The 27,630-nt window shown below is 34.6% G+C and overlaps 2 protein-coding genes across 2 annotated transcripts in view; one reads left to right on the top strand and one right to left on the bottom strand.

The window, feature by feature from the left end:
- Window positions 1-11,934, top strand: part of LOC137403960 (neurogenic locus notch homolog protein 1-like) — a 38,187-nt gene extending 26,253 nt beyond the window's left edge. The window contains exons 5-8 of the mRNA XM_068090097.1: window positions 945-1,144; window positions 7,171-7,418; window positions 9,780-9,925; window positions 10,999-11,934. Coding sequence (XP_067946198.1) covers window positions 945-1,144; window positions 7,171-7,418; window positions 9,780-9,925; window positions 10,999-11,456 — 1,052 coding nt within the window. The 3' untranslated portion in view covers window positions 11,457-11,934. The remainder of the gene's footprint in view (window positions 1-944; window positions 1,145-7,170; window positions 7,419-9,779; window positions 9,926-10,998) is intronic.
- Window positions 11,935-17,158: 5,224 nt separating this feature from the next.
- LOC137404301 (dehydrodolichyl diphosphate synthase complex subunit nus1-like) lies at window positions 17,159-25,709 on the bottom strand. The gene is made up of 5 exons (XM_068090490.1): window positions 25,351-25,709; window positions 21,593-21,730; window positions 19,241-19,396; window positions 19,021-19,120; window positions 17,159-17,688 (listed from the first exon to the last, which is right to left on the bottom strand). The coding sequence occupies exons 1-5, from the start codon at window positions 25,667-25,669 to the stop codon at window positions 17,598-17,600; spliced, it is 804 nt and encodes a 267-aa protein (XP_067946591.1). The 5' UTR covers window positions 25,670-25,709; the 3' UTR covers window positions 17,159-17,597.
- Between the last annotated feature and the right edge of the window lie 1,921 nt (window positions 25,710-27,630).

The following is a 27,630-nucleotide window of genomic DNA, read 5'->3' as shown; positions in this document are numbered from 1 at the left end:
ATTGGTTGTTCTATAAGTCATTGTGTATTACTATTGGTTGTTCTATAAGTCATTGTGTATTACTATTGGTTGTTCTATAAGTCATTGTGTATTACTATTGGTTGTTCTATAAGTCATTGTGTATTATGTACTATTGGTTGTTCTATAAGTAACTCTATATTACTATTGGCTGTTCTATAAGTAACTCTGTACTACTATTGGTTGTTCTATAAGTAATTCTGTATCACTATTGGTTGTTCTATAAGTAATTCTGTATTACTATTGGATGTTCTATAAGTCATTGTGTATTACTATTGGCTGTTCTATAAGTAATTCTGTATTACTATTGGCCGTTTTATAAGTCATTCTATATTACTATTGGCTGTTCTATAAGGAATTATATATTATTATTGGATGTTCTATAAGTCATTGTGTATTACTACTGGCTGTTCTATACGTAATTCTATATTACTATTGGTTGTTCTATAAGTAATTCTATATTACTATTGGCTGTTCTATAAGTAATTCTATATCACTATTGGTTGTTTTATAAGTAATTCTGTATTACTATTGGCTGTTCTATAAGTAATTCTATATTACCATTCTATGAGTAATTCTATAACCAGTAACTGCTCTAAAAAAATTCTGTATTATTATTGGTTTCTCCATAAAGGATTCTGTGTTACTATTGGCTGTTCTATAAAGAATTCTATTTATCATTGTGAAAGTAAGGAAACTACTCGTTATAAATCAGTTATGTAAATAAGCGATTTACTTATCAATGTTCATTACAGATTCATTAAGAGATATGACTGTACACATTACATATTGTAATAACTTAGTGTGAATCTACCTTTACACCCTTGGCTGCCACTCTCTAATGTCCATTTGTTTGATTTGACTTGCTCCACTTCTTGAATTAAAACTTACACTAGTTAATCAGAGCCGCGTGTCATCGCTTTTAGTCGCCTGCGACCTGTCGACTACAGACCCAATCTGCACGCATGTCTTTGGAGATGGTTTCTGTAATGAACAATGTGATGCAGAAGATCAGCTGTTTGACGGTGGCGACTGCGACTCGTACCGCGACGAGGTCTGCACGGCCCCTGACTGCACAGCCCTTGCCGGCAACAGTGTGTGTGATATCAACTGTTCAAGTAGTCAGGTAAGTTGAGAAAGGATTAAAATGCATTCTGATGATATAATATGTTGAAAAACCTGTCACACCTGTGAATTGTGAAGTCTGCATGAGTTTGACTTTTTTTAATACTGTTATTTCGACGGCACACGGTTTTAAATTTTGACATTTTTCAGGGTTTCCATTAAAACTTTAATGAATGTTTTTAAAAAATGGAGTTATCCGCTCTTCAGAATGGTAAACTAATGAAAGCATCAAATGTCAGCGAAAGTTCATATTTTATCGCTTATTTAGCCTTGTTTTTGATGTTATCTACAATAAAGTAAAGATTTCCAAATTAAAGTAAAATAAATTGTAAATGCAAATATTTTTTATTTTGATAAAAATCAACACTTACATGTCTTCCATCCACAGAGTTGTAACAATGGAGTCAATCTGTCACAAAGTTTTATTCAAATTTCTAAAATTATGGAAAAGCTAATGACTCATTTTAGCTGCACAACCTCCATTGTCACAACTCTATATAATGTTCGAGGAATCTAGTAGACTAGTGGCAAGGGAGATGACTCATGCACATTAAAATACACCAAGAATAATTAATAAAGATTTTGTCATCTGATATGACACTTGAAAGGCATGATAGCAGAACTTTAGAAAAAAAATGCAATCGATAGTTGAATGAGTCAGTCAAGTGATCCCTGATGCAAGATTGTGTAAGCAATACTTGATATCTGCTGTGTAAGCAATACTTTATATCTGTTGTGTAAGCAATACTTTATATCTGTTGTGTGAGCAATACTTTATACCTGCTGTGTGAGCAATACTTTATATCTGTTGTGTAAGCAATACTTTATATCTGTTGTGTAAGCAATACTTTAATGAGTGTTTATTCAACTTATTTCTCCTACAAAAGAAATCTGAAATTATCAGCTTATTGTTTCCAATAGATTTTACTATGTTTATTCTCAGGAAGTTGATTCATGAAAAAGCACTTCTAGCACTGTTGTTGTTGAGAGAAACACTGGCACCGACCAGCAAATCTCAGCCCGAGCAACCGAATAGAAAAAATCTAATGTTTTTAAATATATGCTGTTTAAAATACTCAAATCATATCTCCAATTTGCCTGACCATCCATTACATCCCTACTTCCTTAAAAAACCACTACACCTTTTGCCAATTTACACGATAAAACAGCGTTATGCAAAAAAAGACTTTTTTTTCAATACACCTCACTTTCAACCTGTTCATGTCAATTTAAACAGACTTTATGTATCTTTGAAAAACTCAATATATTTATTTAATCCAGCTAAATGTGAAATTGCGATCATCTCTACGAATAAATTTTTGTCAGTTGATTTAACATTCGAGTAAATATTTGTCTCAACATATAATTAAATTTCAACTAATAAAATTTTTCCAATTATTTTAGTTTTGTAAGTAAATATAAAAAGGCTGATAATAATACAATTTTAAAATAACAAATTTAATATCAAATAAGTTAATTTAAACTTTAACTAATGTAAGCTAATAAGTTACACCGTGTATTTTTATCACCTTTCACTCACTGAACCTAGTAAGGGTGTTTTCTCGTGTCTTAGGCAAGCTTTAGAGAAGACTAATATCTTCACAAATATCTAATTTAGGATTTAATTATTCACAAATATCTGTCAACGAATAGCTTACACAATAAAAATTTCTTTACTTACTCGTGTGAAACAAAAAAGTGATATAAATTAAAAATAAAATCGTTAAATAATCAAAAATATTTACATTAAACTGTACTATAGTGTAAACTCGGTTTAAGCTCAAGTAAGTCACCCCATTTCTATTTCTCACTCTATTACAATACTTACACATTATTACGCATAAACTTACACTTTAAGGTAAAATAACAATAAACTTTTTATTCACTGATTGTTACTTTGCTAAAGAGGTACTTACACGGAAATTTAGTAGATTTTATTAGAAACTTGCTACTTTTCTATCATTTGCGATTGTTTTTTATGTTTGAGGTGATCTGACTGTCAGGATGTTTCAAGATTAAAATCAACAAAACTTGATCATGGTTAAAACGCTCAAGAGAAAAATACATGTAAAACAGGGTTAATAGTTGTTATAGTTGCTGGAGTTGATATCAGATATTATGCTCAAGTTGCAACATTATGCATCTCTGTTCTGTCTCTTAGCGACTATAGACATCATAGATGCAGTTTCACTTGATCTGAGTGTTTTAATCGCGATCAAGTTTTGTTGATTTTAATCATGAAACATCCTCGCAATCAGATCACCTCAAACATCAAAAACAATCATAAATGATAAGAAAACACCGAAACCTTCTGATTAAATCTACTCAAAGTTTGCGCAAGTTTATTTTTAACATAGTTTTACAAATAATTTAGGTTTTTACTTTTAGTTTTCCCATTTTTAAGCTCATGATTTTGTTATAATAATTTTGTATGTCGCTAATTGAAATGGATGTATTTGCTGCCGTTTTTGCTTTTGAACGACTTAAACAAAGTGCAATGTACTACTTTATAAGATCTTTGCTCCAACTTACATGTACATGTATGATGATTTCAACTCAACATACAAAGGAAATATCACAGGGGATTTGCTTCATATGCTGAGGTTTGACAGCTTAATAATCACTTTTACAAAGTTATATTTGTCTCTGTGATCTCTTGCAACACGGTTTATCGCTCCACGATTTCACCACTAATCTCTTTCTTGGATTATGAGAAATTAAGAAATTTTTGCAAAAACAAAAATTATGTTGAAAAAATGAGATTTCCTTCAACCTATTAGGAGATAATGTGGAGCCCAGCGGCACAGACCCTGAGTATTGCTTTGCGGTTGGTGAAAGTGATCAGCCATTGCAATGCAAAGTCGATGCTATTTTTATTGAAGCTAAGGTTAGACCTAGCTCTAGTTTTATATCAACTCGTTAATCTTAGGGAGTAATAAACTACAGTAGAACCACAGGCTTAGGGAGTAATAAACTACAGTAGAACCACAGGCTTAGGGAGTAATAAACTACAGTAGAACCACAGGCTTAGGGAGTAATAAACTACAGTAGAACCACAGGCTTAGGGAATGATAAACTACAGTAGAACCACAGGATATGAGAGTAATAAACTACAGTAGAACCACAGGCTTAGGGAGTAATAAATTACAGTAGAACCACAGGCTTAGGGAGTAATAAATTACAGTAGAACCACAGGATAAGACATTAATCCATTCCACTTTTAGGATCATAAAGTGAAATTGCCATATGGCAGAGTCTCTCTATACCTACGCTTCCTGATGCGTCTATTTTGGTGAAATATTTATGCAAAGAAGCCTGTTTCTAGTGACTGCTCAAAATATTTATGAAGTTACCCCTGTATCTGTCATTAACACTGTCTATAAGATGACCTGAGAGAATTTTTTCTGGGTGTTTTTGTGCAATAAATTTAGCAAGGCATTCACACTCACCGACAGCTTTCCTTATTTTTGCTGATGTCATTTGCCTCTTTCTTTCTACGAATTTCTTTTTTTAACCAGCTCCGTTCCCATAGTAACCACCTTTTTGCTTCATTATTTACAATCTCTAGCAACTTTGTGACCAATGACTAATGAATTGAAGTTTGGTGTATGAATATCCTGATGACACAGTCTTTATTTGTTCACACACTGACTCGAGAGAGCTTGAATTACAATGTAATAGCTACTTGATCACAATCCAAGAGTGATTCTGTAACATAAAGATAACCATAAACATGAAAAGCATGATAGTAGTTTGTGCTTAAATATTGGTGGTGATGCTCTCATCCAACATAATGTAACAGTTCTTCTTGGTTTCACTGCTTCAAGTATTCTTACGTGAAATAACCATGTTGATATTCTCATTGATACAGTACAAAAGAACATTAATCTTTTCAGGTTACGTCATTTAGGTTACGATATTTGAATAAATTTTCTGCCAGTTATTGTTGTCTTATTTGTGATATTCTTGTATCTCTGAACTTTTTTTAAAGTCACTAGTAGATAAGCTATTGATTTTACAGAAAACTGCATTACGGGTTGTGTGTAATTTACAAATGATACCACCTTGGTTTATACGATCTACCTTTTAGTTTATTTGTTTAAACAGTGGATGCTCTTCTACTTCCAGATATGTTAAACTTATGTTACTAACATTGTTAGACTTAAAATACTAAATGGTTTAACTCCTTCATTCATCACTGATATGTTTCAATTCTCTAATACCAGATATCCACGGTATGACGATTTTATTTTGTACTAACCAAAAGATACACTCAACAATTGTATTGCTACCTTTTAATCTTTTGTCAAAAGAGGTCAGCTGTATACATAAACATAAACTTGGTAGTTTTAAATCTTATTTGTATAAATTTTTGATACCACATAGCAATATCTTTCTTTTTATATTTGAGGCACCATATGCAAAACATTTTTCTATAAAAATTGTTATGGACTGCCCAATAAAAATGATATACATGCACTAAAAAGCTCAAAGTAAATATGATATCTTAAACACTCACACAAGATATGCCCGATGCATCCTTCTGATTCTTACTTAGTAGCTGTAAACAACGGAGAGTATCTCTGATCTTCTCAAGAGTTCTGGGAAGATCTCAGACAATAATGTATCAGTGTCTTAGTAATCTTTTTGCCACACCGTAAGGTGGGAAAAATACTATAACCAGGGCCTAGAAAAACATTGTATTCTACATGTACATCGTAGCCTTGAAGAACCGATTCTATTGCCACCGTATCTCAGGGTTTAAATGTAGTTGATTCTCTGCACGGTTTTACAATCGCCTACTAAATAATCTTGTTCACAAACAACAAATCATAAGCTGTGCAACAATTGCCAACTACCTATCAGAGCCAAGACTAAACAATTTTACTCTACCAATTGACAAATATGCATTTCTCATATATCAGTTTTACATTATGACCAGTATTTGTGTTTGTAAAAATAATGATGAATGAATCCTAACTTTTTCCCACTGAACTTTATAGCTTAACAACAAAAGTGTAAGAATCACTAATTAAAGACTTCTCAAAAAATTTGTTACATTAGTAGCATTGCCATATCGGCTTGTCAAACTAAATGTTTATCGACAGCTCTAGTGCTCATGCCTTGGCTATGGTATGCGTCTTGGCTTGTTGAATGTAAGCTTCGTTTAAACACTTGCTATGCTAAAAGGTATAGTGAAAATAAAAAGCAGTCAACTCATACACTTGATGTTGTTTTGCAAATCCTAAATGGTACCATGTACTAAGCAAATGTTGGTAGTAGGAAAGCGGGTATAGTAAATCCTGGAGGCTCTACTCGAAGCTCCAGCAAATGAGTTTGAAAGTTATTTTTGGTATTGTGGCATGGCACCATTAGGATGTTGGGCAACGCAAAAACTTCTAATCGGTTAACAGATAGACAGACGGTCATCTTAAGTTGATTTCAACTTGTGAAGTTTTTTTACACCAGTGCTTCTCAAATAGTGGGGCACCTCTCAACCCCCCCCCCCCTATCTTCTGTCTGACCCCAAGAAAAACTTGTCTTTATTTTTTTACTGTCATGGAATAAAGTGCCATTTTACCTCTATACTACATTAAAGGGCAGTAGGGCGCCCATTGTCAAAGTGTGAGCTGGGAGCATTTGCTCCGTAGTCTAAAGGATTCATTCGCACTGAGCATACGTGCAGGGTACAGAGCAGGTGTATGAGGTGTGAAATTTTTTCTGTTACAGTTAATAAAGTTATTCTTTGTTGCAAGTTGATCTATAGTTCTTTCTGTTCTTTAGCGTTTGTAAGGATACAGTGTTTTGTGGCGGTGTGCTTATAACAATTACTGTATTAATAAGTGATACTATTCACAGTTGCGGCAGAGGGAGCGAGATGTTTTTTCTCCCTTTCTTCCTAGGGGCATGGCAGCAAATAATTGAGCAGCACTGGTTTAAACTAAGATTCATTTTTGCTGCTCAAAATATATTTTGAGCTTTTTATCATGACTTTCCCTCATTATGGCTGACACACTATCATTTTAGTGCGGTTTCGATGGTGGGGACTGTCTACAGACTCCTCAATCCATCACAGTGGAACTTCTGGCTATTGTAATACCAAGCAGCTTCCACACAGACGTTTATGTGACACACTTGTCCAGGCAACTTTCAAGCATGCTATCAACTCTGGTTGAGCTCCATGGCACTGTCAGCCGCTGGTCAGCAACTGACAGCAAAAGCATTCAGACAACCTATCTCAACCCAGCCTCCTTTAAACTTGCAGAGAATAACTTGTGAGTATTACCCCCAGGATCATTATAGGTAATTGATAGATATACACACTCACTGTCTTAGGTATGACCTAGATCGTTCATGTCCAGACGGTCGTAAGTCAACACAGACGTAATCGTAACTTTGATGATATACTTTCGAGGTGTGTATTCGAGGAAATATGATGCATTGTGTAAATCCAGCTCAATTTTTTTGTTTGTGGCCTCATTGTAGAACATTTTGTAAAAAAGTGTATGCAGAATATCTAATATTCTTTGATTGTTATACTAAATGACAAATTAATAAATTAATAGGATAGGTTGAGGAAAGCTGGTATATTACATACATTGTAGGATTTATACAAAATATAAAGATTTCAAATATTACCTAGAAATAAAAAATCGAAACCCACTCATCGGTTGCAGATCATCTGTATATGATTGACATTGGTTTGCGTTACTAAGGAAACCAAATACACTAGCTGCTGTTTGTCATTACATTTACTATTATACTGCTATCGCAATACTTCAAAAATCAGCAGTTTTTCTAAATTAACTTCGAAATTTGAGGTATTTCCTTACTTGCATCATTCTATAAGCTTTTTTATATAGCAGTTTATATAACTGTACAAGTAAGGAAATACCTCAGATCTATAAACACACATACGAGGTCTGATCAAAAAGTTCCAGTAATGGAGTTGTGTACACTTGCATATTTGTATGATAGGAAACCCATTACAGCATTCACTGGCAAACATCTAATGAATATGATGAAAAAATTTTGGTTTCTACGACAACACATTCTTGCATGAGCCCACATTATGTCAAGGTCAGTCAACTGCTTAGGCAATTTTTTAATAACATATCAAAATGTAATGTCTCTGTCATGCAACGGTTTCGTTTAAAAACTGGCATTTGTATTTTTATACTAGCATTAGTTGGCACAAATGTACCATTAGACATCTACATCCGTTTAACACAAAGAGACTATAGCTAACTGAGTCTTAATCTTACGGCTAATAATAATTGTACCCAAATAACAACATCCTGTAATGTAAGTGCAAACTTGCTCGCTTGGGTGCCCAGCGATAGAGTGAGTAATAAAAGAGTACCCAAACAGAAGTTTCTAATGCCAAAGGTTTCTATGAAGGCTGGTTCACACTATATCGCCGTATCTCGGCGATGTCATTTCGGCGTTGGCCGTCGATTATGTAAGCCGTGAATTGATGTCATCAACGAAGCATCGCGGACACGTCGGGAAAGTTTGCAGCTGTCAAACTTTACCGATGCTTCGCCGAGCATCGACGACCGAGTTTCAAATGTGAACCATTGCGGCGATGGTAATTCACGGCCGTGGATAGCGTAATCTATTCATATCCGCTTATGCCAGCCGCTGCGGGACTAGTTTTTGATTCCCGCATGCAAAGACAAAGAGGCTTTTTCGCGATAATTTAAAAAGATAAATGTCACGGAGTATTTCCTGATGGAAACGCGGATGGGTTTGTGATAAAGTGAACATGGTTATCATTGACAATTGCCAAAGTATTGTGGCATCAACGCCGAAATACGGCGATATAGTGTGATCCAGCCTTTAGGAGAAACGGTGTAGTGAACTGAAGCAACCTAAACTCACATTTGGTTGGAAAACTTATTATTGCCGAGTGCAATAATTACTTTATTTTTTTTGCAACTGATTAATTCAATATACATTGTAGATTGAAAAATTCAACAAGTGAAATTGCGTTGTCATAAAATAAAAAACATCTGAAACTACATTAGCCTTTGTTTTGGACTTATATGTATGGATTGATTGCGAGCCTCAGCTTCGGTTACTTACTTTGTAAACTCTGGTTCAGCCGTCCTGTAGCTAACCTGACTGAAATGTATGACTGATCCAGAACCTTGATGGATTAGTAAAGAAGCAGAGTGTTTCATGAAAGACTGTGTCACAAGTTATCTGTCGTATTATTTTGACATACAAAAGTAATCTGATTTCTAATAAATAGTTGTTAGTCATTTTGTCATATATATGATTTATAACAATAACAACGGGAAGAGTAATTCTGAAGGACAGTTCAGTTGAGTGGTGCAATATTATGTATATTCCATCGCTCAGTTATAAACCTGTTGATAAAGTTATTACTTTATCAACCCATCGAATCTGAAGTCAAGAAGCTAATACAAAAGTCGGATCTAGTGAAATTTTAGGCCAACTAACAAATATCAGTTTTATGTTTCAGAAAAATCCACCTTTTAGAAGATCAACTTAATATTGGTCATAGACAAAGGTTAGATGTTAAGAATTGCCACTTCAAAATGTTTTTATAGCCGTAGGTTGCCTGCTCTTATTTATAAAAGCTGCAACAAATTTCTCTTTGGTTTCAGGACGATGCTGCAATTCAAGCTGACGCCACAAAGCTGTGTGTCAGATAGGATGTGTTTTCTGAGAGTTAGAAGCGCTGCCAAATATATCAGCCATCACCTTATTATAGACAGCAGCGCTATTAATAGCTCTATTGCTTCCGTAGGAGGTGAGTATTAGTAATTTCCTTGATAAGACTTCTATCGGGATTTTATCTTAACTGTCATCATTCTAGAGTAAGAGTTCAGGAATGCTGCCAGTTATACATATGAGCAGTTTTTATTGTGGTAATCAATAGTCATATTTTACAATATGTTTTACACAAGGTACCACAGCAAGTAAACTAACTAAAAAGCAGTTTACAAAAGAAAGAACAGCAAAAAAGAACAACAAAAAATTAAAGCCTAACTAAAAAACTAATGAATAGTCTAACTAGTATAATAATGTTGGAGCTGAAAGCATAAAATATGTAAAAAGCAAGCTTGAGGAGTGATATAAGTATTGTTTAAACAAAAAGAGGACAAATGAAAGCTCTGAGAAAATAGTTATGCATATCTATGATAGCAAAAGTTCTAAAACATTACATACAAGCTGGTCTGTTTGCATAGAGCTGATTTTCTACTACTAAATAACTGTGATTGGAGTCAAATGCTAGTATCATATCCGCTACCATCAAACGCTTGTGTGAAACTGCTTTTCAGTAAAAATATTACATTCGCCATCAATTACTGTTTTACATTAAAATCCTTGCTTAGTAAATTGTAATTAAAAGTTGTCAACAAACTATAGTTACTTGTTAACTGATTTGTCTATAAACTAGATATTTTAAGAATAACTTTGACAAATTGCAACGAGTGTCAAGTCATCTGTTTGGCATAGCCATTCATGCGTTCAAAGTTTTTGTCAGGCTATTTTAAAAATTTCGGCCAATGTAAACTAGCAATCTAGAACTAGCCAAGTAATAATGATCACAATAAAATGTTAGCTGTATTATATATTTATAGAAGCTAGGAGTTGCGATACTCTGCATATGACTCTCACCTTATCTAATTGGTACTAGTTCTGATGTTTTATGAAGGCTTGCGCTGAGATAAACATATTAAAATGAAAACATGAAAAAACATGTTTACTTTCACAATCTTCTAGGCAATATAAGCTATTCAACGGCGTTATAGAGCATCGAGTGGAAACTTCATTATACTTGCTCGCAAAAGATGCATTTCTGTGTTGGGTCTGTTGCAGTTGATGGAGAGGTAGACGAATGTAAGAGACGAGAAGAAAGTGAATCTCCCAACTTTGGAGAAATAAATACAGACAGTAAAGAAAGCGAAACACTTTACATTAACTCCAAGAAAAAAGTTAAGCTTATGCCAGCAGAAATAGTTGGACTAGCGTTGTGCGGGTTCTCTCTGCTCTTGCTGGTTATGGGCATCTTAATCGCTTGTCGCTATAGAGTGATAGCCAAAAAGAGGCAACGCTATGAGGCTAGCAAACAATGTAGCATGAAGCCATGCATGGACAGCCTCCCTGCAAACGGAGATCTATCATCGGAAGAAAGCAGCAACAGCGCGTCTCCTAAATCACCCCTTAGCTCGATAGGTAGATCTGTGACTTCCAAAGAAACCATACTTTTAAGGAATGTATCTAATACGCCCCACAATCACCTTATTTATGATACTATCAACACTAGTCAAGCTTAAAAACTACTGCTCAAAACTTACTGCTCTCAGTAACCTTATATCTCTCTGCATGTATCTTTAATTATTACTATATCACACGTTAATATATTTCTTCATAATACTTTTGTAAATATGTCTTATACTCGCTAAATGTTTATGAAGTTTATAAAACAAGTATGCAAACATTCTGTGCAATGTGGAGAAATATAAAGATAAGATGTGTGAGCCAATAATCAAGTTGAAACAAACACGAATAGTCCAGAGGATAGAAGAATAATCAAAGGAAATAGAAAATATGATTGGCTAGTTGTTTTGCTGTTGCTAAATCATGCGATCGAACTATTTTGTGTGAGCAGTCTGTCGATTATCGAGTATGAGTCGATAAACACACACGGTCTCCGCTTGCAGAACACTGCAAGTAGAGGCTTAGTGTTTGTTTTTTAAGAGCAACGTTGCACAAACAATGGCTCTGTAGGCTGGACGTGTCTGAGTCTAGTGCAGTGGTTCCCAACTACCTTGAAGCCATGGACCCCCTGAGCTCTTTATCTAAAAGTCATGGACCTCTTTATAAACATCATAATATATGGTGTTTATAACAATGCATTTTAAATTGGCGTACATTATAAATTAGAATAATATAAGTCAATAGATTTGACATGTTTCTATTTATTTAGTTACATAAAGCAATGCTATACTAAATTGTTTTGACTGTTAATTTTCAGTTTGTTAGTGAGATAGATTATACTTTTTGTTTTTCACCAAATTCTCAATCTTTGGGGAAATGGTGGACAAAGCGCATCGGATGTCATTTTCAAGTCCTAGTCGGTTTTGTTGTTTCGATTTGAGAACAACCATGGAGGAGAAAGCGGACTCGCATAAGTATGTAGACACAAATGGAAGCAGAGTTCAAAGGGTGTGTTTGGCTGTCTGTGGATGAATCATGGAAGGCCAAAATTCTTCAATGGCTTTATCTTCATAAACATCTTTGGTTATTTTACCGATCTGCTGGTTTCATTTTGTTGTCAAATAAATATAGTTGCCAAATATTGTCACAATTATGATCAGTCAGCTGCCATTAACAAGCATTCATGATATTAATAGTCGCCATTGTGACATGACCCAAATTTGGTTTTACACTTAGATTTTGAGTATGAAAACTAAACTGCACAGCTTTGCTGCTGTCCCATCTTATTGGCCAGGTCAAACAATATGAAAACGACAAAAGATTTTGCCATTTCATATTATAGGTGGAAAAATATTAATCAAACACTAGGGAAAAATGGCCGTTGTTTGGCTGATTTTGGGTAAATTATATTCAAATTTAAGCATATACTAAGACCCCTACCAATATAAAAATTGGTAAAAATAAATAAGTTGAAATGTTTTTTTTCATAGATCTTAGAACATCGCTTAAATTGAAGAGGGAACGAGAGAATTACGTGTTTGCTGGTTAGAGGTTGTGTTGTTTTGTACTACTAACCGGAAATCAGGTACTATCCAGCGATTGACATAGGTAATAAAAGTCTAGACCAAAAAACCTAACAAGACAACGCGACCACCCCGCGGGAATTGCATTAGCCCGGAAACCCAAGCGAGCAGAATCCCAACAGACTTCGATCATTAAACCCCGCCCATATGATAGCCGTCGTCTATCCTTTTAGGGTTTTATATCATTGATCCAACCACTATGACAGAAATAGCTGTAAATATCTAGCTAGAAAAACCAATACTGGCACAGCCTGTGGACCCCCTCAAAACCTTCTGTGGACCCCTAGGGGTCCATGGACCACCAGTTGGGAACCACTGGTCTAGTGGCAAGGAGACCTCGACAACGAAGGCATGCCTAGTTGCTGAGAACAATTTAGTGTTGGGTGTTATTCCTGTCACCACCAATTGCCTTTGTTAGGAATTGAACCCCCAACCCGTTGTTGGGAGGTCTGATGGTCTAGACCACTAGTCACGGCTGCTTAGAGAGTTGCTGAAGCTATTATCTGGATATTAATTATCTGGATATTATGGTTACCCCAAGCTGAGTGTAAGCGCATCGCAGTTGTTTTCAACTTGGATTTACTCAACAGCCACCAACAATAACAAAATATATGACAAAACCTGTGACTTTACATAAGCTCTCTGTATTGGATGATATCAACAAAAATACACATACGTGTGGCAAAACTAAACGTTTTGGGCCTATATAAAAATTAATGCAGAAGGCACTGCTCCTACAACGTAAATAATCCATTCCAGGAACGTTTACGTTATAGGGACTGTACGTAATAAGAACATTAAAATACATGTAAATCGCCTAATCCGTTTCAAGATATTTCCAAACTCACCTATATGGCTATACAAAAAAGAAAAACCTACTAACTGTTTTAATTTGTTGGCTGTAACGTAACTGCAGTATTATTGGCTTGCATCGACAACTTTTTTCCTTTTTCTGATAAACCTCACAGGATATTTGACCATGATACCGATAATTTTACAATAATTTGATGGACACATCTTCGACGTTCATTTACAACGATTTGCTTATTTTTTCTAAACAGGAAAGTCTATTGTGCAAAGTAAATCTAATAATAAATATTTTGCGTGTCTACAATAAAGCAAAACAACAAAATATGTTTACTATAAAAAAGCGGTACTACCTGTTTGTCATCGATCTGTATTTAGGAGGTCAAGGTTAGAATAAAAGATAATCTCCGACGATATTTCAACCCGTGACATTCAAATTGATGGATCGACACTGTAACACCTGCACCAATCGATTGCCTTTTCGCCTTAAAGTATTTTTGAACCATTGCGTAGCTACCTATTCTGTTTTGTCGACGCATCTGACGAACTATCACAACGAACTAAAAAGTCTTGGAATTTGTATAATAGATATAACGCTATACGCACGTCGCCTTTTCTTTCTCGCAAGTGCAGTGAGATGGATTAACATTCAAATCGAATTTGAGAACTTTACGTTATATGGAAATTTTTACGTAGTGCGAAGCAAAAACTTTACATAAATTCTTTACGTTATCTGGAATTTACATTATAAGAGGTATACATTATAGGAGCGTCTACTGTGTATAATTGCAAAGTTGCCACTGCCTGGGAACCTACACGATTATGCATTTTTACGGAACGAGGCGACTGAATTGTTTTTTGGCTCCATACGCATCACCGTTATGCATTCTTTGCATTAAATTTTCACAAATTACACATATGTATGTACAACATCAATTCATGTACACATTTGCTTAAACTACATATGAACTGATAATGTGTTGATCTGAATGCTTAAAAATTGCTTGAACTATTCTGTTATAACAGTCTTTATAAGTTATAAGTATTTGAACAAACAAATTTATTTAAATTAGACTAACAAGTGTAGTCAAATATCACTACCATAGATATAGTAAACCCTAGATTGGCAAATAGCTATCATTACAATGGAGCAAAAGTGACACACATAATTGGCTGTTGTTTTCACTACGTTACGTCGCAATGATGTGCATCACAGCATCAGGGCCTTCTTATTGAGCAATGAGTTTAGCAGTGAAAGCATGCTTGTCATACTAGTTTTTAAGTCATAAACGTAACAATAAGACCAAAATCTTAGTGAAATGTCATCAGAGGAGACTACAACACCCCAGGTATATCCTGAATTGCCCATAACAAGACAGAACTTCAACTCAAAACAAGAAGTTCTCAACAATATCATAAGCTATCTGTCCCAAGGCTAACTGTATTGATCTGGATGTGAGCAGGGCTGAAAAACTGGCCAAGTCCTACTACATTCTCTGGCTAGAAAGAAGAAGAGACAAAAGCTGAGGAAAGTGAAGATGAGGAGTTCGGTGATGAGGAATTTTTTATAACTTAAATGCGATGACTGTATCAAGTTCTTGACCGATGTAGAAGTAGTAGAAGTAGTGGGAAGTAGAAGTAATGATGACATAACCCTAATCTCAGTTAAAAACAGAGGAGGATTGGTGACCAAATTGATAGGCCGAATATGTATTGCTGCAGAAAAGTGCTTACGCTCACACATGGAGAGCTATGGTATCACACAGAGTTGTAAAACAAGTAACATCATAGACAATAACATATGTCTTATTACATAACCTCAATCAAAGTATTACATGCACAGTGCATGCCAACAATCTACTCAAAACTATAGTAAATCCCTATATTAAAATCAGAATGCGCTATGCCGCTTCAAAGCAGAAATCTAGTTCAACCAACCTCACACAAAAACTATCTCGTCTAGTTATTTTCAGTCATGTCTAATGGGCGTTTAATACTGTGTTCCAGTTTAACTGCTTCTAAATCTCATTTGATTCATTAGTTTGTTATTAGTTTAATTTCTATTTGGTCACTCTTTGTATTAACAATGATATAGAAGCTTCTAAATCATTGGTATAATCCTATGCCATGTGTGTAAATTCTTGCCTTTCTCATCCGAAGTCATTATATAAGTTTTATATATTTTCAATAACATATGCAGTCTCAGATGCACAAACTATGGAAAATTGAGCAGTTTTTAGTGCTAAGTCAATAGGAGTTAATAGATCAGCTGATTCGCTTTGCACATCACCATGACGGTGTGTCATGCTATTTATAGGCCTCACTTATTTTGATTATTCGCATATCTAGGGTTTACTATATCTATGATTACTACCTTTCTCACAGCTGAATATTTTATACACTTAATATTGACATGTGCTATCACTTATCACTGAGAGGGCAACTCCTAATTAGATAGAGATGACTAATGAAAATTGTGATTCTCAAGGCTAAAATCAACGGTTGAAATAAGGTAATGGAAAAATTCTTTAGCATTTCTAAACCTCATTTGCCATTGAGTCTGTTTGAATAAAAAAACACAGCTAGTGTTTTTTTATCCAAAATATCCTATGTATGGAGCAGTTGCTGGGAACTGAGGAAGTTTAAAAAATTCACCTGCTTCTAAGGTATAGAGGGCAGTAAAATTATAATGCAGTGAATTAACTTCATTGTACTTCCAAGGCCAATTGTGAAGCATTTCCGAAGAAGAACAACATCAGGGCCATAGACCGATTAACTATAAGTAACTATACTTAATATTTGAGTATAATAATAGGTCTATGAAAATAGGGCTGAAAATACCTTTGGCAGCCAATTGGTAGTTTTCATTTGATTACATGTACTACCTCTGCCTATGGTAATGAATATCCCACACTCTGATGGATGAAACAAAGTTATACAGTAATAATGAATAATGATGAAAATAAATGCCTTATAATTGTAGTTTGGATGAAGATGACCTACATGTAGTTGATTGGTACAAGGACATGTTACAAATGAGTTATTAATGCTAGTGATTACTTACACAACAGTTACTGGTACTAGAGTGTTACACGGGAGTTGTTGGCACACGTATGAGTTATGTAAGAGTTATTAGTACTACGGTGAGTCATCCAGGACTCATTGATATTATGACGAGTAATATGAACTCCCAGAACTGATACAATTTAGACAATTTCAAATTACATTCTAATTATAAAACAATACCAACAGCTCAGCAAAAAAGGTAAACTAACTAAATATGCATACTGATAAACGAGGCATATTTTGTTCTAAATAAATAGATAATTCCACATATCTGAAAATCTGCCTACCAAATGTGAGGGTAAGCTGGGTTAATATTAAAATGATTGTCATGATGATATGCTACAGCAAAGAGAGGACAAATGTGTTCTTCGACGCATACGGTATATTGCATGAGATTACCAAGAAGAGCCATAGATAACAAATATGAATGACCTTTACTATATATTTATCAAACTAACTTCCACAAGCTTCAACAGAGAAAACTTATGATTCCAGGCTGCTGAGCATTCAAAGGTATATGTTACCGGAATATTATGAGAAGAATGTAAAATCTGGAATCACTGTCATACTGCAGGTAGGTCACAGATGAAGAAATAGTTTCCAATAATGATAATGTATGGCCTCTCATGAATCACTACAAATTGACCGTCGCAGCGTCTCTATACAAACAGCGGTTGTACATAGAAAATGGAAAAAATAAAGCGGCAGCTGAAAATAGAAATATGGATGCTAAGATATGCCGATGTGTAGAATACGTATGTGCCATATTTACGTGCACACTGTTTATAAAGAAGACCCGATTCATTTCCCAAACCTCGGATTAATTTTACTGAATGCCATTAGAGCCCTCTTCATCTTCTGCAAGTTGAAGTTGTGGAGAGAAGGCACAGATCTGCAGAAGTAAATAAAGGGAGCTGATAGAATGGATAAAACAAACATTCAAAGGAAGAGCGAGATGCCATCTGTGGCATCCCACACTGTCACGTTTGTGTACTGTGCACCGCAAGCAAAGAAAGATTGATGGCTAATGTAGCTAGCAGCTACTACTGCTGCCCTCACTACCCGCTGTAGAGTTGTCATCAGGTATGAGCCAATGATTCCAGTCACCGATGTCAGCCACTGGAATGCTTACATGAGAAAAAACATTTTGTGTTCCTAGAGTGATCATCATCTGGTCCGCAGCTTAACCATTACTACACATTTCCATGAGAGAAAAGAAACTTAGTGTGTGCTGGTTATCTTTAGTTTATGAGGTAGCTTTGAGTTTTTTGGACTCATCATCTCAATCAAAAGACCAAAACCTGGTATCCGGATAAGAAAATAACGATGCTACACCATAATGATAGTGAACAAGTGAGAGAATATCAAACCCACAACGCTGAGCATTTACAATCAGAATAGTTCTATGTCACTCATATGGCTATTTTTAAATATCTTAGTAGCTCATCCCTTGTAAAGTTTCCTAACTAGTGAATTAGTTAAAGGTTGACTTGCAACAAAATTCACATTACAGTTATTTGATATCAAAAGATTCATCATGTCTTACTCTGTTGTGTTGTAGGTGCCAAATATGTGGGAATGTGATTACAAGCTCTTAAAAGCTAAAAAACGAACAGTTAATCGCAGCCATACGAGACCGCCGTAGTTTGGATTCTCTTTCCAAAACGGCTCAAATATGACGTAGCTGTGTTAGATGGTTTCTGTTTACACTTTCATGACACTTTCACTTTCACTTTCATAACAATAAAGATCAACAAAAAGATATAAGAACAATAAGATAAAGATCAGCGTACAGAAACCTAAGTCAGGAAGAGATATTCACCATCCTGTCATAGCAACAGTTAAAAAATTCATTGGTAATGATGAGAACAGTTTAAAGGAGGTGTGACACAAGAATTTTAATAAATTTATACAGTAATAATTTTTCAGGCTTAGATTAAAGCCAAGGTCAATTATAGGTTGTCTTTCATAGGCGGAGTTACATGCTAAGGACTACACATTTTAATTGCTGAGTGTACAATACTGTATATACGTGTACTTATTAATATACATATGTATACATCATATACATATGTGCACGGGCCTTTATCATGAGATAACCCGCACTGAATACATAACGAACTGAATACAGCAGAAAATAAAAGGCGGCTAAAGACATACTATGTGCTGTTAGTCAGAAACAAAAACTGGCTGAGTACGGACCTGAAATACTCTTCATACTTACATGATTTCTGTTAGCCTCATCTGCCAGGGAAGGTAACCACAAGTGCTGGGCACGCTTCCAAACTTAAGCACCATATCCGGATCAGGACATTGGACTCTGCCTACAGTGTACAACTACAGTAATTATCCGTGTCACGAATAGAAGGGCATGATAACATTGCAGCATGCATGGCATGTAAATATAACAAAACATTTTTGGCTGGCTCAAAGAAAATACTTACTTTGCAACAACTTGTCGATATATGCGGGAGTTATATCATCCCGTGCTACCTTTCCTCCTTTTATATGCAAGGCAACCTCTTTTGTCAGTTCAGCGAGCAATTTCTTTCCATCCCCAGGATCCACTATATGCACATTTGCTGGGCTTGTCTCCACAGCTATAAAAACAACAATGAAATGGCATTTGCAAAGTTTTCAGACTGCATATTGTTTTCATTTACAATCAGCAAATAAAAAGAGAAAATAGAAAGAACAAAGTTATAACATCTGACCTAGAGAGAGCACAACCCAGCATCACCACATTATTCTTCCTACTTACCATTAACATCTCTTATCTATGTTTGTAAAGCCTGCTATTTACAAAGGGAAACAGCAGAGACCATTTAGCATGAAGGAACCAGGAAGGTACTACCATCTATACCTTAGTTCTTTGGTCGATATTCATTTTACAATTGCCTACAGAACTTTCTCATTCATTTTCTGACCCGCTGGTTGATAGGAAGCAGCGGTATGAAGACTGGATCAAAACATTTTCACTTGAACAAATGACGGCAGTTCACTTTTGGTAATACGCTAACTTTGTTTGATATAACGTACAGTAAACTATTTTACTTGTTGTTTATTACTTTATGTATCATTTTGAATTTTTACCAGGCTTTTACTTTCTTAACTGAAAGGTTTTGACAAGTTTCAGATGTCAAATGTTGAAAATAACTTTGAATGCTGAGACATCAAATTTGCCTAAACTTTACATCATATGTTAAAAACTTCTACAATTAATTTTCGTGAAAAACGCTTTGTTCGCAATTTTGTATACCGATGCTACACACTTTTTCCCAGAGAATACCAATATAAACTTGAAATAACACAAAAAAATACTATTCAATAACACTAAATGAACGAGAATGACGATTGTTTGTCTACAAATACGGCAGCGTTTCCGCGAACGAGTGCATGTGCAGACGAATTGATGACGAAAAAAAAACAACGAAAGATTGTTACAGTTTAATTCAAAGTTAATATTATTTTGGAAAAGTTTGGCCAGCAGTATTTCTCAAAACATTCTTCATTTAGTATTTATCAAAGTTGCATATCCCAAGGGCAAACGCCTTTCTTAGTCGGCCGAGTTAGCGATTCCCATTACAGGCCTTAACTTACCAAGCAAGTTATAACTTGCCATGCTAAAAAAACCTCTTGACTGCACACCGTTTTCATTTCAGTCATTTTTTGTTCAGGACCTGCAAACCTAACATTCTTACCTACAGATTTTACAAAAACAACTTGGCTTGTATGAATTGGGCAGTCTAAACACACAAAAAGCCATGAAAATTTTGTTTAGATGAGCAACTGGTTCATGTTAAATTTTAATGGCAGAATTGATTTCAATTCATTGAATAGGTGGTGTATCTGTCATGCGGGCTATACGGTTTCCATCTTACATGCCATGTGGCTTACGAACTGTTTGTAGTCTGCCTTCAATGTGGTTGGCCTCACATATGATGTTTTTGATGTTTGAGGTGATCTAACTTCCAGAATATTTCAATATTAAAATCGACAAAACTTAATCGCGGTTAAAATGAGCAGAAGAAAAAGATGTGCAAAATGATGTCATTAGTTATTATGGTTGATATTGGCTATTGTGTTATGCGTCTCTATTCTGTCGATTTCTCTCATAATCGCACTTTTACTTGATTTGAACGTTTTAACTGCGATCGGGTTTTGTCGATTTTAATCTTGAAACATCCTGGCAGTCGGATCACTTCAAGCATCATAAACAATTATGAAATGAATAAAAAAAATTGATACTTTCTGATAGAATCCACTAAAATTTTGCACGAGTTCATCTTCAACTGGCAAATTACATACTTAGGCCTGGCATGGCCAACTTACACACCTAGTACTACGGGTGATCTGTCTACGTGAACATTGATTTCACAAATAACTATTTTTCTGTTAAATGTTTTAACAGCTGGTGGCCCTTGAACGGGATGAGCCACTTTTTAATATCCGAAAAAGGCACCGACCGATGGTGCAGGTCAGGTACAAGCTGCATACATACATGTATGTTGCAGATTTCCAAACAATCAGAGTTCTCTTTCATAACATTATGCGCTGAAGTACTACATCAGCACATAATCGTGCTTCCTACTCTGCCATGCCAATCAATGCAGAAGAGAAATGTTTCAAGAGAAATGTTTCAAAGTAAAATCACTATAACTCAATTTAGAATACATCTACTGAAAGATTACAGAATTGATATGGACAGTTTACTTGCAAGCTGATAGAAAAAATTAGGGCACACATATAGGTAGCCATTTAACAATGTCAATAGCTTGTGGGCATTGTATACTAACCTGAAATGGTGTTTCCATTTAATTCTTTACTCGGTTCAAGAATATGTCTGACACGCACTTTTGCCGTTCCATGAGACCTTTTGCTCAGCAATTGCATGATCATCTTTTCTAACATGAGATAATCTGATTGCCTCAGCCCTATATGTTGAAGCAACAAAGACGTATTGTATACTCAACCAAATAGTCAAAATGATACACTCAAAAGATTAAAGTGTATTGGTACACAACTTTAACAATAACAATAATATAGTAGTTTAAAAAATATGTTACAGGAGATTTATGGGTTTAAGTTTGAACATTAGAATGTACTATCTTGACATTATCCGGTATTTTATATTGTCTTTTTTATTCCAACTTAATACAAAGTTAGGCGGATGAGTCACACACTCCGTAAATACCCAATCTAATTTTTTTTATTCCACTCAATGCAGCAGTATGAGCTAAATAAATGATTAAGTTGTGAACAATGCACTTTATAACAATGTTATCAAGTAATCCTCACAAACATTTTCTTGTTTTAATAAGTTTTACAACCTATAGTTTATCAGAACACTAGCTGAATTCCAGGCGTTGCCCGAGTAATAAAAACATCTTTGCACAGAAAATTTATAACAACAGTTACCATTCTAACTTTCAAACTTCATACCATGATAAAAGTTTTTGGTGCAATTCAAATAAATTAAAAGAAAAAATAAAACGGCTGTAAAAGTTTTCACATTTTACAAACAACTGTAACTCTTAAATTTCATATTATGAAAGAAGTGTTTTGTTGAAATACATTAAAAGATAAAATAAAACTGTAAGGGTGTTTAAACGTAAATGTGAAATAATTAGCAATTAATGGCTAAATAAAGTCTGTTTTGCTATAATTACAATGAAAAATTATTTGGTATGATTTATTTATGAATTATATCATTTTAATTCGTTTCAGTGTTGGCATGAAAAGGCAAAAATAAAAAACAGAGAGATATAGAAACTATCGTAATTATCTAATGCAAATACTTCCTGATAAAAATCATCAAAATTTTATAGACCTAACCTACTGTTCATATTAAAAATTATTTAGTAACAAAACAATATGTTAACCTTAGTAACTACATGAATAGTTACCTACAATAACTTTAGTGTATTTAGTGGTTATGATCTGCAAGAAAACGTAGCATTACAATGTACTAGGTACAGTATGTACTGCGGGGAGTTCTTATCTTTGAGACAGACGTATAACATGAATGTTGAATTTAACTTAAATGAATTTAGCTTACTAAACACATACTTAAAGGTTGACTTGCAATAAAATCCGCATGGCAACTATTTGGTATCAAAAGATTCACCCTGTTTTACTCTGCTAAATTGTAGGTGTGAAATATGTGGAAATGTGATTACAAGCCCTTAAAAGCTCAAAAACAAACAGTTAATCGCAGCCATCACGAAAACGCCGTAGTATGGAATACCTTTATTTCGACAACGCACTTAACTCAACGTGGTTATTGTTTTGACATGTGATGTTATCACATGAAATGAAAAGCCAATATAAGACTCAATACAATAAGGTTTCGTAGCACTCGTTTATGACAAACACGTCGGTCTCTACCAAAAAGCTCTTATTAAATATAGATGCTCGGTACTTTGCTACGCTAGTTTTGTTTCAGCTTTGTCTAATCATCAAGTCGTAATCTGATCATGTGACCCATACTTCCTGCCAAATGGCGCGAACAATTTCTGCAGGATTTTTCGACCATCACATAGGACCAACAGGCTAGTCATGTTTATTAGAGGATGATATGCGCTCCTTCGAGCTAAGGTTAAAATATTAAATGAATTTTTAGGCTAGGTTTTGAGATATCAGGGCTCAAAGTGACAGCATTACTATGATGATGAAATAGACGCGCAAGGACAATAGACATGGTTTTATTGAGCGCGTTAACAAATTTGTGAAAATATTTCGACAAATGAAGTTGCATGAAAGTATAAACCAAAGCACATCGTGTTCAACTACGTCTCATTTTCGTGATGGCTGTGATTAACTGTTCATTTTTAACCTTTTAAGAGCTTGTAATCACATTTCCACATATTTTGAACCTACAACACAGCAGAGTAAGACATAGTAAACCTTTTGATACCAAATAACTGTAATGTGAATTCTGTTGCAAGTCAGCTTTTAAAGGAAGTTTTAGTATGTATTTTATTAAATTTCAACTTTCAACTAAAATTTTATCCCTGCTCTGTTTGCGAATTCGTTATTAATAAATAACACTGAACCGAAATAGCGAGCAACATATATCTCTTTCAAGGGTTGTGGGAGGGATTTCGGCAAATAGCATATCGACATTCTTGTTACATCGTCGTAATCAGTGCACCAACTGCCAAATTTTAATTTTGAGAGAAATTTTTGCTGATATTGGACGGTAAAAAACAAATTCGCTTTAGCTCTAGTATGGCGAGGATGAAAAAACAATCATTTCATAGAGTGAGACGAAAAAATCTTATAACACGGGCATTGTAACCCGTGGGTGCACCGTATTAGTTAATAATTTGCCCGTGCAACCGCATAAAGGGTAGGCTATACAGCATATAGTAAGAGCATTGAAATGATAATGGCGCAGCTTTGTAGTTGGATGGGTTTGTTTACAAACTTGTGGTTGCAATCGTTGTGAGTTCGATTCCAGTGAAAAACGCACTTTTTATTACTAGATTTTAATCCCTATTAAAATGCTGGAAAGACGGACGACAAACATTAAGATCTATATGTACATATAGATTTCAAATATATATAAGCCTATTTGGCATAGACATGCACACATATTAAAAACATTTCATAGATTAAAATTCACCAATCATTTTAAACTAGCAAAGGCATTCTTTATATCTAGGAGTATGACTTTCTCAAGATTTGTCTTCGCAATATCATATGGATACAAAAGTTAGGAAAGAACGTCTCATGTTAGCATTTTAAAGAGAATGATTTTTCATGTCTCGAAAGTTCTTAGACTGATTGCATATAAATCTCTTATTTGACCAATTATGGAATATGGCTGTCAGAAGTGGCATCCATACCATAAGCAGGATACGAATTACCTCGAAGTAATCAAAAGGAATGCGGCTCGTTCACGCGCAAAGCCAAAGGTCGAGACGCTACTGTTACGGCCTTGATGAAGGACTTAGACCTGGCGACCTTAGAAGATAGCCGAAAAACGTGCAGATATTCTTGCTGCACCAAATTATCAGTGATTTCAATTCTAGATCTCCAGAAGCATTATCACATGAATTTCCAGAAAATTCAATTTTTCGGATCAATGTAGCACCACTAATCGTGGCCGAAAAGCTACCTAGCCAATCAATATCTCTGCTAAATGTAACGCATACTGCAATAGTTCTCTCTCTGAAACGATTTGGGTTATAAAGCTCAGTGATGCGTGCAATTTGTGATAAAGAATTTTATCACTCAATTTTATAAACAGTTTTGAGTATACATTGGTTATTTTTAATTATTTACTCAATTTTTACCATTTTACTAAGGTCTGCACAATATATTCGATAGAATATATGCTGAGTATTTATTGAAGTTAGCATGATAATAAAGATTTCTGTCAACCTCATTAGTACTAGCAAATAGAGCTTAAATGACATGTGATATGAGTAGTGACATTCGATAGAATATATGCAGATACTAATTTTACTGATACTAAAATGAAACAGAGCTAATGAATGACAGGATGATATCCAGTTGATAGTTGTTACTAGCGAGTTTTCACCCTTACCTCTTGCATAAACGCTAAAATGTCGAGTTCCAATTGAGTAACCTAAACTTATGACTAACGCTATAGAAGCAAGACAGTATGTATCCTCCAAAACCAAAACACCGAGGTGAAGAGGTGTTTTCATGCCAGAAAAGTATAACATTTCGTCAGCCACAGGAAGAGTGTAATAGCCGGTAGAGAGCCATTCCAATCCTTTTGTAGCGTTGTGATATTGAAACTTTGAAGCCAATGATGTCCAATATGAGCCAAGACTCAATATAAAAGTGAGGAATGTGTGAGCAATGCTAAATAACCATGAATTTATTGCCATCGTTACCATAATGGTATTAAAACGAAAGCAAAATAAATCTTCGCCAATGCGGTTATCACGTGGTCGCCAAACAATCACTTCCGGTAATTTATAGCCTGCAAATTCTATGTGTTATTAGAGAAATATAGCGGACTAATACTCATATGTAACGTAGAACGCAGCTTGAGGATCCCCTTTTGCGTGTAACTGGACAAAAACCAAACAGTACTTATGATTGGTCCAGCGCATCGAGTATACGCAAAGGAAAAGAGAAGCGAGAAGACAACCCTAAATTATTTTGTCATATTCTATACTGTTTGTAAATAGTAGTATTTATTGAAGTTAGCATGATAATAAAGATTTCTGTCAACCTCATTAGTACTAGCAAATAGAGCTTAACTGACATGTGATATTAGTAGTGAATAGAGTACAATTGTATACACACAAAGCAACTAAGTAAGGGATGGAGTATAATAGATTAAACACCGTATATACATGAAATATAAAAAAACTAAACATTTGATTTGACAACTAGACTAAAATTCAGATTAATAGATTGTACAAATAGATATATGCAAAAAAATAGATTTATTACGGGAGGCTCCCTACTCTTCTATTCGAGCGCCAGATATAGCCAAAAAAATGTAGAGCCCATTTGTAATAAAAAAGAAAAAGAAAGGATATACACACACAGACACCCACAGATACACACAAACACACACAGACACCCAGACACACCTATATATTCGCTCACAAATACACATACACTCAACATACACATATTGAATAGACATAAATAATATTTGCAGCAATACATTATATTTTGAGGTCTTCTGGGTGAGTTTATGAAAGTTTCTTTATACAAAAGTAAGTTAGTTCTGAAAAACTGGGTATAATGTCTATAGGCTGTTAAGCTCAAAAACATTTTTGAAGGTTAAAAATAATTCTGGAGAACAAAATATAAATATTTCATCTTAAATTACCGCTATGTGTAAGTATGTGCCACAACACAAAGTCCTATCACTTTAAAAAAAGTTCTTAGAGGCATAAAACTAGGCCGATTAATAAATTAGCCACTTGAAGTGTATTTCCATGATTCTGTGCACGTACTTTCCTAATTACCCTGTAAAATATTTTTACAGGATAATTAAGAAGGCAGTGTTTTCATCACAACCTCATACCATTTGCAGTAATTTATGTGTTAATACATAAAAGAGAACATGGCATTGAGTGCACAGACAGTGAACTCAACATTAGTGCATATTTAGCTTATCTGTTGTCAGTGCTCAAATGTAAGTGCTGCCGTAAACAGACTTACTATGGCAATCTGTATAATTTTTAGTTGCTAATATTCACTACAAAAGTTGAAAGACGGTACTCTGAGATTCAGAGTTAGTAAGTCTGCTATACGACTATGTGATGAATTTGCAAGTCTGGAATCCTTGTTTGTTATTCTTATTCTTATATTAATTCTTTATTTGTTAATCTCGCTCGATGCGCTGTACAAAAAGTTACTTTGCATACTGGATACATTTTTGCGCTGTAGATTTTGAACTGTTTCTAAAACTTTCCTAAAAACTTCTACGAATCTAGTTGCTTTATCAGAATTTTAATACATGTAATAGTCAAATTAATTTATGTTCTCTTTTTAACAAGCGAAATACAATTATTGTTGTAGAATAATAGTTCTACAATAATAATTCTACTATTGTAAAATTATAACAGAATTCTACAATAATAGAATATATTATGCCAGTTAATAGTCTACAATAATAATTCTATTATTACTGTATAATAATACCAAATATACCAAAGATGATGATGATACCTGATGGCTGTGGCTTGCTCAGATTTAAAAGCTGTGCTTTTATTTTTATTGTAAAGCATACAAAACAATTTTGTAATGCAATAAATTTTAGTCACAAGTAAATTTTAGCTAGAATAACTTGTTTTATTCTAGCTCTTCTTCTAGGTTAAGCACTTCATATGTG

The sequence above is a fragment of the Watersipora subatra genome, chromosome 9, assembly GCF_963576615.1.
Source record: "Watersipora subatra chromosome 9, tzWatSuba1.1, whole genome shotgun sequence".
NCBI classification, from domain to species: Eukaryota; Metazoa; Bryozoa; class Gymnolaemata; order Cheilostomatida; family Watersiporidae; genus Watersipora; species Watersipora subatra.
This window is presented reverse-complemented; position numbering and strand designations above follow the sequence as displayed.